Consider the following 14,204-nt stretch of genomic DNA (forward strand, 5'->3'; position numbering starts at 1 on the left):
ATCGAAGGAAAATGTCAGCAGACTTGTATGTGAACAGGCTCTAATTCAAATGGAACTGATCATCGGTGGCACATTAACATTTTTTCATCTGCAAACATTGAAAAGTGCCCCCTCAATCAACCACCACAAGCTCCCTTTTGAACTCATTCATGAACAACATCTTCAGGTTTTTTGCCGGAACCGACACACCGCATTTCTTGTAATCATGTATATGAATCTTGCATGTATAACTGCACCTGCTTCCCCAACCTAAAAGTTTGAACCCAAGCGCCTGCTTGGCACTAGTGTAACCAGACACCGTGTCGTATGGTGTGGCAAAACTACTAGCAGGGTCGAATGGAAGGTTGGATGAGGACAACAATGGCTCAACCATGGCCAGTAGTGCGCTCAGATCTGATCTGCCCCGGCCACGACACCGCTCCGATAGGCGAAGCACATGGATGCCTCCACACCGAGTGAGGCAGTAGACCCTACCTTCTTCATGGTACACGAGGTCGACGAGGTGGTCTTCGTCCTTAAGTTGCACGGGGTTGAGGAAGGTCCACTTCATATCCCCCACGGTGACACAGACGAGCCTATCGGCATCACATATGGCGGGGGCAAGGAAGTCGTGCCTACCGGGGCTTGGTGAGAATACGATCTTCGAAACGCCCCTACCGTTATAGATCAATGACGATTGACGGCAAACAAACCTCTATGTCCGTGACAGCATTGAAGAGGCTGAGCATGTTGAGGCCATCATGGTGGTAACAAACGGGACGGCCAAGGGCGAGACATCCATTGCTAGAGCCGATGCAACGCACACCCAAAGGGATGGGTTCAAGGTTGAAGAAGCGACGCATGGGAAGCGAGGCTGCGGCGGGGTAGCTACCGACACCGTCAAGGACGACGACCAGCAACGGGGACAGCGGCATGAGAGCACAGCGCCACGTCGTGCTAGTGTTACACTTGAGATCATCGAGGTTGGCGTTGATGCGGCAGAGGAGGTCCTTCGGCAGGCCAACACAGTGTGACATGGTCTTTGGCGGATTCTGTTCAGAAATGTTGGTTTGAGTAGGAATAGAGGCGACTGGAAGGTTTGGTAATGTTTCAGTTTTGAACAATGTTGCAGGTCGAAGTGAGTGAGCACACACACTTTATAGGAAATTGCTCCAGTGTCTAGAATGGCCACTTTATCGGTTGGGCTAGGATGAGAGATCAGACAAATAGATTAGATTTTTCACCGGGGTTTGTTTATATTGTTGGGATGTGTTATTTAATGATGAAATATGTTTATTGTTGTCAGGATGTGTTTTTAAGTGTTGAAATATATTCTTAAATGTTGATATCTATTTTAATGTTGAAATGTCTTATTAATTACTGAAATCTTTATAAAGGATGAAATTAAGTGCTGGAATATATTTTTATTCTTGAGATATATTATTAAGTGCTGAAATATGTTTTTATTGTTGATATGTCTTAATAAGTGTTGAAATCTTTTCTTCATTTGTTGGAATTCGTTTTTAAGTGTTGAAATATCTCTTCTTGTAGGTATGTCTTATTAAGTGTTGGAACTTTTTATTGAGCAATTGTCTTATTAAGTGTTGAAATATGTTTTAATAATGAAATCTCGTATCAAGTCTTGGAATCTTGTTTATTGCTTGAATGTCTTATAAGTGTTGGAACTTTTTATTGAGCAAACGTCTTATGAAGTGTCGAAATCTGTTTTTAATAATGAAATCTCCTATCAAGTGTTGGAATCTTCTTTATTGCTCGAATGTCTTATTTAGGTATGTTTTATCAAGTGTTGGAATCTTCCTATTAGAAATAATGGTACTACCATAAGATATGTGCTTCTAGTATGAAGCTCCTAAATGAGGTACTCCCCCCAATCCATATTAATTGTCGCTCAAATGGATGTATATAGCACTAGCTACATCCATTTAAGCGACAATTAATATGGATCGGAGTGAGTACTACAAATTTTAATTAGGCCAGTTAATAGGTACTATATTATTGCTTGATCTTTTCTGCACCGGATCCCCATCTCTCCATCTATACAAGCCCTGTGTTGATAGACCAATTCTGTGTATCTTTTCCCTAGCATTTTCAAACTGCATTAGAAGAGGATGGACAGGTACACGGTTCGCATCTACGGTCTAGCCTTGCTACTGTCTCTCCATCTCCTATGCTCCGCACCTACTGCTCAATGTATGCACTTCCACAGAGAGTTGTCAGTTCTTTCTCACCTGTCAATAGTTGTTGCTTGTTTGTAATTAATCAGTCTGAAATGATCAGTTACCATATCAACGGCTAATTGATTATTGTACCATAGGTCGGATCATCGAAGAAGACGTGGATGATGAGAAGATCAATTTTCCGCATGGGCTTTGTGTCAATGGTAAACCGTGCAAAGATGGATGGCTTTGCTTGTGTTGCCTTGCGAATCTAGAGTGCTACCCGTCCATGGATGCGTGCAAGAAAAACTGTTTGAAACCCTCTCCTGCTGAGATGGTGTCGATGACAATGACCCGTTCTCCTTTACCTGTCCCCTCTCCCGCCTCTTCATTAGGTTTAATTTGAATTACCTATATTTTGCCCGGGACCTAATGGATATTGTGTGAAAAAATAATTTGGAATAGAAGTATCTCATACATTAGTCGTGGCAGTTTGATTTGACATGTTGCATCAATCGTCATTTTTTTACTAATTATTGCCGGTAACTCAGCTTTTCAACTACTCAACGCCCAACAAGGATGCCCAGTCATTTTTTGTTAGTTTTACACTACCAGTTTGGTGGTCATGCTCAAGATAAAGAGTGTTGATTATCGGTATTGTGTTTTGGCCAATCTATCGCTCCAAAGATTTTTCTGTGTTTAAATTGATGCTATGCCATGTTTCCGGTGAATCAAGATTAGATGGTAGCATCATTAGCTTCAATATATTAGCAGAAAATATCGGCACACTTGTACGTAAACATGCTCTAATTTAAATGGGACTGAGCATCAACAGCACAACAACAAAAAGAAACTGACAGCCCCCTTCTTGCTAGATACATGAACAGCATCTTGGACATGCATTTCACCGGAACCAAGACACCGCATTTCCTGTGATCATGTATATGGGTTTTGCATGTAAAACTGCACCTGCTTCCTCAACCTAAAAGTTTGAACCCAAACGCCTCAGGTGTCAAAGAACTCCCGGTGCATGTTTCTTATCAACATTCTCAGTTATCAGAAAAGAAAGATTATCATGTATATGGGTTTTGCATGTAAAACTGCACCTGCTTCCTCGACCTAAAAGTTTGAACCCAAACGCCTCATGTGTCAAAGAACTCCCGGTGCATGTTTCTTATCAACATTCTCAGTTATCAGAAAAGAAAGATTATCATGTATATGGGTTTTGCATGTAAAACTGCACCTGCTTCCTCAACCTAAAAGTTTGAACCCAAACGCCTCAGGTGTCAAAGAACTCCCGGTGCATGTTTCTTATCAACATTCTCAGTTATCAGAAAAGAAAGATAAATTTGTTTGTACGTCACATGGCAACATACCAGCGTTGCGACGGATATATCAGAATTAGTAAACCCTAAGAAGAGGCTGCAACATAAGGATACAGAGTCTTTGACAGATGACAGGGAGGCTAGCTTTCACCAAACACTAGTTACAATAAGAGCCACCATTCATTCCTGGCTTCAGATCCTAGATTGACAGGAAGCTTCTCTCTACTTGCTGTTTGTACCTTCTCGATGCCCAGCCAGACGGGGCCGACGTCAGCTTCTTTCTACATTCCCGACACCATAAAAGGGAACAAACCACCCTACGTCGCCACCGGAGTGAGCCTGACAACATCCCAGGCAACCCTCATCACGCCGCCATGCCTCAACTCCGCCTCCTGGAATGTTCTTCCCGACGCCTCGGAAGGGTGGGGGAGTTCCCTCCATTTCTCAACCTTGAGCTCGGTGACGTCGATGATGCAGATGTGGCTCTCCGCCAGGCTCTTCCCTTGGGCCCTGCCATCAACCTGGAAGATCTCGCCCCTGCCGATTTCATTCCCTTCGTTGTCAATCAGCAGAACGGGGCGGCCAGGCTCGAATGACAATGATCTTGTGAACGGGCGGCTCGTCATCATGTCTTGTGTACTTGGCTCGCTGGAGTCTGGGGTAACGAGCCTGCTGCTGCCCTTGGAGTTGGATAAGCCTAGAGCATTCAGCACCCTTGAAGGCGGCAAATAGCTCTCCTCGCCGGCACTCTCTGAGGAGTCACCCAACTGAGAATTAGCTGGTGTAGATGACTTGTCAGCACCCTCGCCCTCGTATGGCACTCCTCTTTCTTTCGCGATACGAGCGAGCTTAGCTTTTCTGTTGTTCAGCCTAGGTAGAATTTAAAAGAAAAGGCTATTATTACAAACAGATACAGAATGCAGGCACAAAAGAAAATATGTATGATACAGGAATAACTAAATTTGAAGGACTAAGAGTTGGTTATATTATGGGGCAGTACATTCCTAGGAAAGAAGACGGATAATTTCACCTTACCAATTCTTTAGTTGCGATGATGTGATCTCTGCACCCTGAAAAGTAAGGACGCATTTCCATTAATCAGACAAAGCCAAAACTAGTTAGTCAGACCTAATGAAACATTTACCCAACTGAAAAGGCATATATATCATTCGCGGCAAGAAAGAAAAGAAAAGGCATATAATATATATTACCTGCCCACTCAGCTTCTCTGCCCATGTCTGAAGGGAAGCGGCATTCTTATGCATCTCGGGCTCATCAACCAGAGCATTCTCAATTTCATTTACCTGCCCGTCGTTCATGATAGTTCGCTTCTTTCCTCTCCTACTAGGCTGCCTCTCATCCTCGTCCCGGAGACAACTTTCCTTGGTAGGTTCTGGTGTTTTGAAATGGTCTACACTTCTGCAGCATGGGACCTCCATGCTGGTAGCAGTACTGGGACCCGGATAGCCTGCGCTAGTCGTTCTCGCAACGCCAAGATGGATTAGGTTCTGACCGACTGAATTTTGCAGGACCCCACCATTTGTAGTGGCACGGTTTCTTGGAGTCTCATCCCTAGCATTTCCATCTTGTCTCATGGGGGGCGTCGCCATAGACTCTTCAATGTTTTGCACATCCTGCTAGTATCAGTTTTGGATTGGGATCAAATACATTACCAAGTCAATGGCTAATATTAATGTAATCGATAATGTTACCTTAGGAGGGCCATCCATATTGGGATCTGGAACACTAGCCCTTGCTGGCTGGGGCTGCTGCAACGGTTGCAAGTCTACCTTCATTTCTGATGTGGCGTCACTTTTTGCCACCTAAAATATCACATCATGAAATCATCTTACATAAGAAAATGAGGTACTGGCAAAAACTTTTGAGTAGACTGCTAAGAAGTATGAAGCTGCCACCCAATGCATGGTTCCAGGCTATTTTCTAGTTTACACATTGAGCACACCCGTCACACCAACCATACAAAAGAAACAATGAATTTGCCTGAGGACATTATGCACTTTAAAACTATACTTGTAGAAATGTAATTTACTGCTTTTACAGATTATCCCTTGAGAACCAGAAAACAGAGACCCTAAACATAATGCTTTGGTATGATGTTTGAGATCAATGAGTAAAGCAAAAAAAACCTGCGATATTCTCTGTCCAACTTGCGATTTACACCAACGTTGCAACTTATAAGAAAAATCACTGCAGAGAGGAAAGGTAAAGTTTAGAGAAGCGTCAACAAAGAAGTTGTCAGCTGAGGGCAACAAATTCAAACCAATCAGGCATACGGCAAGAAAGGTATAAAGAATATTGTTTCTATGTGGCACACTAAGGACCAGTCAAAATGTCATTACCCACCTTAATAGTTGCACATCTTCCTCATTTAACAAGTTACCAGGGATTAATGATTTAGCATAATGGGACAAAGATCCTGCAAACCGAGCAAAAGAAGACATAAGATATGCAATGCGATGAATTAACATAATCACAACAAATTGCAAAACAGAAAGACAAGCGACTGTACCCAAGTTTGTACAAACTATGGTGATCTCATCGGCTGCTGGATGGTCCAATGATGGCTTGGGACTCTCTGATAACAAGTATTTCTGAAATTTCTGAAGAAAGAGGTCTCTTTCTTGCTCTGTTAACATACATGACAATGGAACTTGCATTTAACAAGGTTACACAAAAAATCGTACAGCGTCGCATAGCCACTGAGAGAAGATCTGACCTTCGCATATGTTTGGAACAAAGACGTGCAAATTTGCTATTATTTTCACCACACAGGATGTTCTTGTCTGTGCATATTGTATTGAAGGCATGCTGATAGAGCGAAAATTGCATGAATAGTTAACTTTCGCTTCAGTCAGCATATTTGAAGCAGCTAACAGTGCCAGGTCAGCTGCACCAACCGGATCATAATCCAGATTAGCATCATCTTCCATCACTGGCAGATCGACAGAGCACCAACTTGAGACAAACTCATCATGAGGAGTCGCCAAAATTTGCGTCAGAAAGGGAATCTGCAGAGAAGATGAACGAAATTGAATTAGCTAAAATAAGAGTTTTGCGGTTGCAAAAAGACTATATATAACCCTATCATGGTACGTATTAAAAGCAGTCGGTTTCAAAGCTTACAGTATTAGTTATGAAGGAAGATCTAAAGTTTGAATCATCAGAAAAGACGTCAACGAGACGCAATGCACTGATAAGCACAGAACCCATGGGGTAACTCTTATCATGGGAACCGGCAGCAGGTTTTTGTTTTCTTCCAAATGCGATCTTCAGCAAATCAAGAACCTGCAGTAATCATTGTGATAAATTTGATAGGAACCAAATGATATTTTCAAATGCTGCAGAAAAGGAGTAATTTCAACCCCAGCTGTGGTCAGACCTAGGAGAACTAACCTCCAGCCCTAGTTGCATGCTCTTTGGCAAAGTGGCGACTTCATCGAGGTAAGAAATACTTTCAGATTCACACAGTTGTAACAACTACAGAGTATTTAACCAGGCATTAGTTATAAAGGCAACACTGGCAGTATACAGTGGTAGTACTTGAATTAAACAAAGTAATTCAAGACTCATGACAAACTTACGATAGAAAGGATTTTAGCCTTCTGTCTGGAAATGGAAGAAGCAATATCAGTTGATCCTTTCAGCCATTCTGGAACACCTAACTTCAATATCGTAAACGAGAGTGACAGTATGCCTCCATTTCTACAGAGCTCCTGCATTTAGTAACTTCTTGAGTCAATATCCTCCAAGGGCATACACGATGTAATGATATACAGAAACAGTAACATATTTGAGTACATACTCACTTCTTTTAGTAGAAAACACAGGAAGATGGATGTGTCACTAAATTAAGGTATTATTCCACACACTAGATTAGTCTAGGTTAATCAGTTGATCTATTTTCTAGAAATCTTATGCAAGGGGGTAACAAGATGGAATTGAACTAAAACTGGAGAACAAGTAATGAGTTTTTTTTTGGGAGAGAGTTAGGGTGATATACTTCTGTTTGCATCACTGATCAGTATGCCGAAACAAGTATATCTTGATAAATCATAAAGAAGAAAAGGAGCTCACATTCAGCAGTTTTCCCCTTAACAGTGGAACTAAAAATACAAGGAAATGCATTTAAATTTAAAAAAAATCAAGGAAATGAGACGCATAGGGATATACGGGACCTTGTTTTTTAAAATACTATCTCGGAATAACTTCTGCTGGCACAGTGACAAAAGAAATTGCAATGATGCTTCGCACTGTTGGCACATGAAGTAAGTGAGTTGTGAGTCAAAAGGGCCAACAGGAAAGGCTTTGGTGCCCAATGTCGATAGCCTGACACTCAATAACCTCATATCTTCGTGCAGACTATCAAAGGCTACATCCATAAAGATATCAACCTGACCACAAAACAGCAAATATTAACAGAGATGAACAGATGAATACAAAGTACCTAACAGGCAGATCTATGTCTTGCTGGTATAACATTCATATAAAGGATGCCATAGTGATCCAGGGAGTACAAAAAGAAAGAACTACGCGAAGGTCAGGTGTTTGCTTTTTTTCTACCGAAATATCTTTCTACTGAGATGTATAAACGAAACAGGAATCAATAACTAAACAGTAGTCAGCAAAAACTTATAAGCAACGAAGGTTCAGATAACCCAGTAGAATAGCTAAAGGAAGTTAAATACTAACATAATATCTTAGTATTATATAATAAAATGATGCCTGCGGATAACAGCCTGTAATAATATAGCGCAGAAGTTGACACATTTTAAGAATACTACTAATTTTAGCTCAGATTGGCCTGGGAGCTACACTTGTTACTAATCTGGTTGAACCACAAAACACCACAAGTATAAATGAATTTGATTGGAATATCTAAGAACAGAGTCGACACTCCACAATATGTTACAAATTCTATTCAGGATGAGGACAAAACCAGCGATAAACATGTCATTATCATTTATGAAATCAACTTGCAGCGCAACAAGATTATTACAGAAAAGTTGGCCGTGATGATGAAAAACAACAAAATCTGGGAGTTCAGAAATCAAAAGCAATGCAAAATAGGGGCGAGGTTAAAAAATACTCCCTCCGCCCCATAATATAAGATCTTTTTGACACTATCTTTGACACTATCACATAGTGTCAAAAAATATCTTATATTATGGGACGGAGGGAGTAGAATTTAAACATTAACATGTTATAAATTCGGGAAGCTAGTTATATGCTTTTATATTTCACAGTTTCTTCAGAATCAAGCCATGGAACGAAATAATCACTAAATTACCATATGGGTTACCTACTACTTACCTTTGGATGTGCAAGAAGAATATGAACAAGCTCATGCCACTGAGATGAGAAGTAACTTGTCATCAGATGAAGACTTCCTGCTACAAGTGATGAATGTATGAAGGGAGAAGCGCCGAGATGATCTTCCTAATTTAGAACAATAGCTGTTACCAGAAATTAGTATGAAATGATAACAATTAAGTATAAGCATGCCGCCCTCAATAAATAATTTGGTGGTTGTCGAACCTTCTTCCAGTGGGACAGAACGGATAGCAGAAAGAATATCAGGTCCATAACTTGTTCAGATAACTTCACATCATCCAGAAGAACCTGCACGAAGATAAACAAGGATTGTGACTCAATGCTCATCTTTTACTCATTTAGCATCTAACCATAAGTAAAAGCAAAATTATTTAACGAATTAAGCTTTATCGGAGAAAGACACAAAGACCATATGATGTGATTCATGAGTCAACTATGACATAGAGAAAGAGAGAAGTCGCAGAATATCAAGATTCAAATGAACAGGGTAAGAAATTCGTATGCGATGAAATGGACGAGAGAAGTCACCTGCTCGAGCTTGGTGTGGCGAGTTGCTAGCTCAGACAAACAATGCAAAAAGCGCACGGCACGGAGCACATATGTCAAATCTGAACCTCTTCCGATATCCAAACTTACAGCAAGAAGATGGAGAGGAAGCGATGACACAAGCTTCTCCATGTCCACCTGGAGAGAAGACGTGTCAGTGAAAGGGTGGCTGAAATAGGTGTGAAGATTGTAGCTAATAAGCACCTGCTCTGGACCTCCGGCTTGCGCCTTGGACTGCAAGGCGAAGCTGTCGGACTCCTTGAGCATCTCACTAAGTTCCCTAGTGGTCAGCCCACTAAGGTCTTGGACAGCAGAAATCATGTCTATCATCTGCACCCAACAATCGAAATATAAGTATTCCGGTTTGGCGGTAGTGAGAAAATATTCAAACATCTTTCTTGTACATGAAACGGAGCTTACAGGTGAATTCATTATGCGGTCAAGTAAGTGTCTTGAAAGTAAAGATTCTGCTAACCAAGATGCTTTCACAAAAATGCAGGATCACATATACATGTTGACAGCAACCGACCAACCGACCGAGCGACGACCCCAGTTGGCAACCTGGGCTGAATTTGCCCAGGAAATGTGGGATATTAAGTAGCACTTGCGTGGAGAATTTTGTGGAGCACACACATACATAGTAATCTGTAGTGCTCTCTGCATCTACCAAGAGGAAAGAGGCAAAAGTATGTGCTTGTGCAGCAGATTCGATCGAACCTAACAAGGCAGAGGCACTAATCTCGACCCCCGTATATGAATTTTTTTTGTGAGCAGTCGGTACAACCGTAAGAAAAATTCTAGAGGACAATCCCACATGGCTTGTTTACGCTTAATCTCACTAACTAATACTCCCTCCGTTCCCAAATAATTGTCTTTCTAGCCATCTCAAATGGACTACAACATACGGATGTATGTAGACATGTTTTAGAGTGTAGATTCACTCATTTTGCTTCGTATGTAGTCACTTGTTGAAATCTCTAGAAAGACAATTACTCCCTCTGTAAACTAATATAAGAGTGTTTAGATCACTACTTTAGTATTCTAAACGCTCTTATATTAGTTTACGGAGGGAGTATTTAGGAACGGAGGGAGTAATTCATATACGCACCCATCTAGGTGATGATTCAACAAGCGACGGGAAACAAAGATGTAAAGATTACAGGAAATCTGCACACACATACATACATCTGACAATAAACTTCAGAAAGAAATCCCCATCCAAGCGGGGATCAGAAGCGGATCATGGCACCAGTTGATGGCCTAGAGCAGCAGCACGCGGGGACGAACTCTGACCACAGAGTGAAGGGGCGCTGCCACCCCGCTTCCCCCAAGCAAACGAAGAAGAGCCGCCTCACGCCGAAGCCGCCGCGCCGCTTGACGGAACAGGAGCATGGGTAGACGGGTCGGAGATGTGGTGGCGCAGGGAAGGCCCGCGTCCAGGCGCCTCGCCAGCTCGAGTCATGGAGGCGATGCAATTTGGGCGCGGCCAAAAAGATGGTCGGCCGAGAGGCGATGCAATTTGGGCGCGGCCAAAAAGATCTAGGGAAGGGATTTATCTAATGGGGATGTAAAGTGGGGCAAAAGATCTAATTTTCCGGCGCGGCCGGAGCGGTCGCTGGGCAAACGACGGCGAGGAGCGGTGCGGGGGCGTGTGTGTGGCGGCGCTGAGAGGATCCAGAGGATGGGGATCGATTGGGAAGAGGACCTCCCGATCTCTCTCGCTAGGGTTAACAGGAGGTTTGGCTGGGCCTTGGTTGGGCCGGATTTTGGAGAGGTGGCTGGAGAGAGGAAGCAGGCTTTGCATTTATTTTTGCCCGTTGCAATGCACGTACATTTGTACTAGTTTAGTAGTAATAATAATATAATACTCGTAACCAGAGGGGGAACAAAGAATCGTCGACCGACAAGGAAAGAAGCGAATCAACCTGTGGTTGAGTTGGTTAGGTGGACAGTGGTATCCCCAACCCACCAGGGTTCAAATCCTGGTGCTTGCATTATTCCTGTATTTATTTCAGGATTTCCGATGATGCGCTTTCAGTGGGAAGAGAAGTTTCCGTCGACGACGAGACGCCTACGGTGACTTCGTAAATCTCAAGATGATATGCCGGCTCAGTCTCTCAAAGGTGCTCATAGGGGTAGGGTGTGCGTGTGTGCGTTCATAGGGGTGAGTGTATGCGCGTGTATATGAGCACTTGTGTCTGTACTAATGCTCAAAAAAAAAGACCGACAAGGAAAGAAATACCCGATATCCAATCCAATCCAATCGCTGGCTCGTCCGTCCGTCCGTCCGTCCGTCCTGCAATCGACGAGGTAACAAGAGGCGGGCGAAATCGCGGGCAGGCTAAGAAGGTCGTATATTTTTTTTATTTATGATGAGATCTATCTATCTATCTCTTGCGCGGGCGGGGAGAAGGAGGAGGCTTCCAGATCCGATTCGCCCACGGCAAGCAAACCAAAGCAAAGGGGGGAAACGGAATGGGACAAGGGCGAGACGAACAACGAGACTCACTCTTCTCTTCCTCCGGCGCTCAGGCAGGCGGAGAGGGGGGAGGCGGTTGCCGGTCGGCGATGTGGACGGAGAAGGCGGTGGGAAAGGAGAAGGAAGGGGACACGTGGACGCGGCCCGTTCGTCGGTTACCTCCAAACCAAATCAAGGAGGGAGGGAGGGAGGAAAAAGGAGCCCACTTTGCTTACTTGCTTTACTTTACTTTGTCCAAACCACTTACTACTTGGATTGGAACACGCCCTCCTTTAGTTTGAGTTTGAATTGAACCAAATCTCTCTCAACCTACTTGGATCGGAGTTGGATTATTCATTAGAGCCCCCTTTTTTCATAAATAAAAATCCAACATGTTTATACAAGATGAATGAAATATTCGTGCCAAACACCTAAAACAATACAATGTGGGTAAACAATACAATGTAGGAGGCCTTGGGACGTACGTGAAGTTTTGACATGGGCGGGAGCTCTTTTTTTTTTGAACAAACAAATGGCGCACCAGGCGCCCATACTATTGCATTAATCTGAGAAACAATTTACACGTAGAAGTACAAATCCCTGCATTTGAGTGTGCATTAATCTCTGAAGCAGGGGACAATGCCCTCTAGTATGAACAGGATTAGTGCAACTAAACCTATGGATAGGAGAAGCTACATGATCCTGTGTGATTGCTAACCTTGCAGCTTCATGTTCTATGCTGTTTTGATCTCTGTTAACATGGTAGACCTGAATGTTCTTGAACTCTATCATTGCACAAAAGTCTGCTATATAGCTTCTTATTTGTCAATTCCCTAGTTCCTTCCTTGGCGATCTTGCTGCAACAGCTTTTGCCACAGTGAGGTTGTCTGTTAGCACCGCAGCTTCCTGAATGTGTAGAGATTCCAAAAGATTTGCTGCCAACTTTAGACCATGTGCTTCCGCTTGAACAGCTGAATTAGCTATCATCCCTGTGGCTGAAATTGATGCTTGAAGATTTAAGTAACCTTGCTTTTTGACATGGGCGGGAGCTCTTGTTATCACCTAAAACGTCGTCTACCACCCCAAAAACAAACCGCATCGATGGGTGGGATAGCCACGTCACCAACCTAGAGTCGGCTCCCACGTGGGGTTCGGGTACAACCACCCCCACCAACATGTATCAGGTACCGGTGGTCGCCCAGCCAATAATGGTCGTGAAAGCACAGTATATCGTTAGTGTGACAAGATAAGCCATCTTATCAAGGATAACTTGATCTACGGGGTTTATATATGAATCCCACGAATAGAAAATATTATGACATTGTTGCCACCCGGTTGGTTGCCGGTTCCCACAATATAACATGCTGCCAACCAGTTTAGTTGGTTGCGGGATCTACGAAGTCATGCAATAAATAGTATGAGAAAAAACTTGCAAGCAACAATGCCAATGGTGATGGGATGAGAAGATCCTCATCAACATGTCATGAACTCTAGAATATTCTGTTTGCTCCTAATGAAATCATACACCAGAAACTTGTATTTGGATAAAATTTATATCGGATTTTCATTCAGATATCCCAACTGAAATATTTAATAATATTCAATTATGCACAAACACAAAAGAGAAATGGACATCATATTTTTTGTATATTGTTTGAAGCACAGCGAAAATAAGTGATATTTTCAATAGATGGATGTTTCAATCGTATATAAGAGAATAATATAACACAATTTTCTTTGATTCAATATACTAATTAAAATAATCAAAACACAAATCATTTTTAAATTATATATTTTAATAGACTAAATAAAGGTGTAAACATTTGGTATAAAGGCCTCGAAACATGAGTGCATTATTCCTGTGTGGTTTCTACATCATCTCTACAACCTACTACAAATAGAATGCAACACAATTTCTTTGGCCTGTATAGAGAGTTGTATGTTGTTGTAATACTATTAGGTAAAATGCGTACATATGCTTGCATATTGTGCCATTTATTTAGGTAACAACCACATACGTAGATATGTGCTAGCAGTGATAGCCTGCCTCATTTCTCTGTGCTAGATATATAAATGAGCATTACTACTACATCATAAAGTATACATGTCAGAAAATTTGCCAAAAATCACTCACCGGGTAACTTGGTTTCATTCATCTTAAGCTTACTTCACTTCAGATCAAGCTTATTAAGCTTGTTGTAGTACTAGTATTAGGCAAATAAATGAATGCATAGAAATCTAGCGGAAGTCGGCGGCTAAGGGAGGGATTCGGTCAGGAACTCACAATGATGCACCCGACGAAACGAACCGGGAAGGAAACACATATGCACCTTGTTTGTGAGGGTCGGGCCCGATCTAGGGGTCCCG

At 42.4% G+C, this 14,204-nt stretch overlaps 1 protein-coding gene and 2 long non-coding RNA genes across 6 annotated transcripts in view; 1 reads left to right on the forward strand and 2 right to left on the reverse strand.

The window, feature by feature from the left end:
- Positions 1–2,085: 2,085 nt before the first annotated feature.
- Positions 2,086–2,706, forward strand: LOC119352518. The gene is made up of 2 exons (XR_005170188.1): positions 2,086–2,190; positions 2,315–2,706. It is a non-coding gene; the product is annotated as an uncharacterized LOC119352518 (long non-coding RNA).
- A 734-nt stretch (positions 2,707–3,440) lies between these two features.
- Positions 3,441–11,087, reverse strand: LOC119357284 (nodulin homeobox-like). 4 transcript variants are annotated; one of them, XM_037624276.1, is made up of 17 exons: positions 10,565–11,087; positions 9,584–9,709; positions 9,362–9,517; positions 9,038–9,121; positions 8,813–8,938; positions 7,678–7,893; positions 7,084–7,215; positions 6,896–6,979; positions 6,626–6,787; positions 6,219–6,510; positions 6,012–6,128; positions 5,846–5,918; positions 5,629–5,689; positions 5,194–5,304; positions 4,693–5,115; positions 4,517–4,551; positions 3,441–4,351 (listed from the first exon to the last, which is right to left on the reverse strand). In XM_037624276.1, exons 2-17 carry the CDS (start codon positions 9,707–9,709, stop codon positions 3,799–3,801), a joined length of 2,751 nt encoding a protein of 916 aa, XP_037480173.1. In that variant the 5' UTR covers positions 10,565–11,087; the 3' UTR covers positions 3,441–3,798. The 4 variants fall into 4 exon arrangements, with proteins under 4 accessions (XP_037480173.1, XP_037480172.1, XP_037480174.1 ...); XM_037624275.1 differs by having other exon boundaries at positions 9,362–9,709; XM_037624278.1 differs by having other exon boundaries at positions 4,213–4,351; positions 4,512–4,551; positions 9,362–9,709.
- A 1,337-nt stretch (positions 11,088–12,424) lies between these two features.
- The window catches only part of LOC119352519, a 54,143-nt gene continuing 52,363 nt past the window's right edge, over positions 12,425–14,204 (reverse strand). The window contains exon 4 of the long non-coding RNA XR_005170189.1: positions 12,425–12,832. This is a non-coding gene — a long non-coding RNA (uncharacterized LOC119352519). The remainder of the gene's footprint in view (positions 12,833–14,204) is intronic.

Source organism: Triticum dicoccoides, chromosome 2A, assembly GCF_002162155.2.
Source record: "Triticum dicoccoides isolate Atlit2015 ecotype Zavitan chromosome 2A, WEW_v2.0, whole genome shotgun sequence".
In the NCBI taxonomy this organism is placed as follows: domain Eukaryota; kingdom Viridiplantae; phylum Streptophyta; class Magnoliopsida; order Poales; family Poaceae; genus Triticum; species Triticum dicoccoides.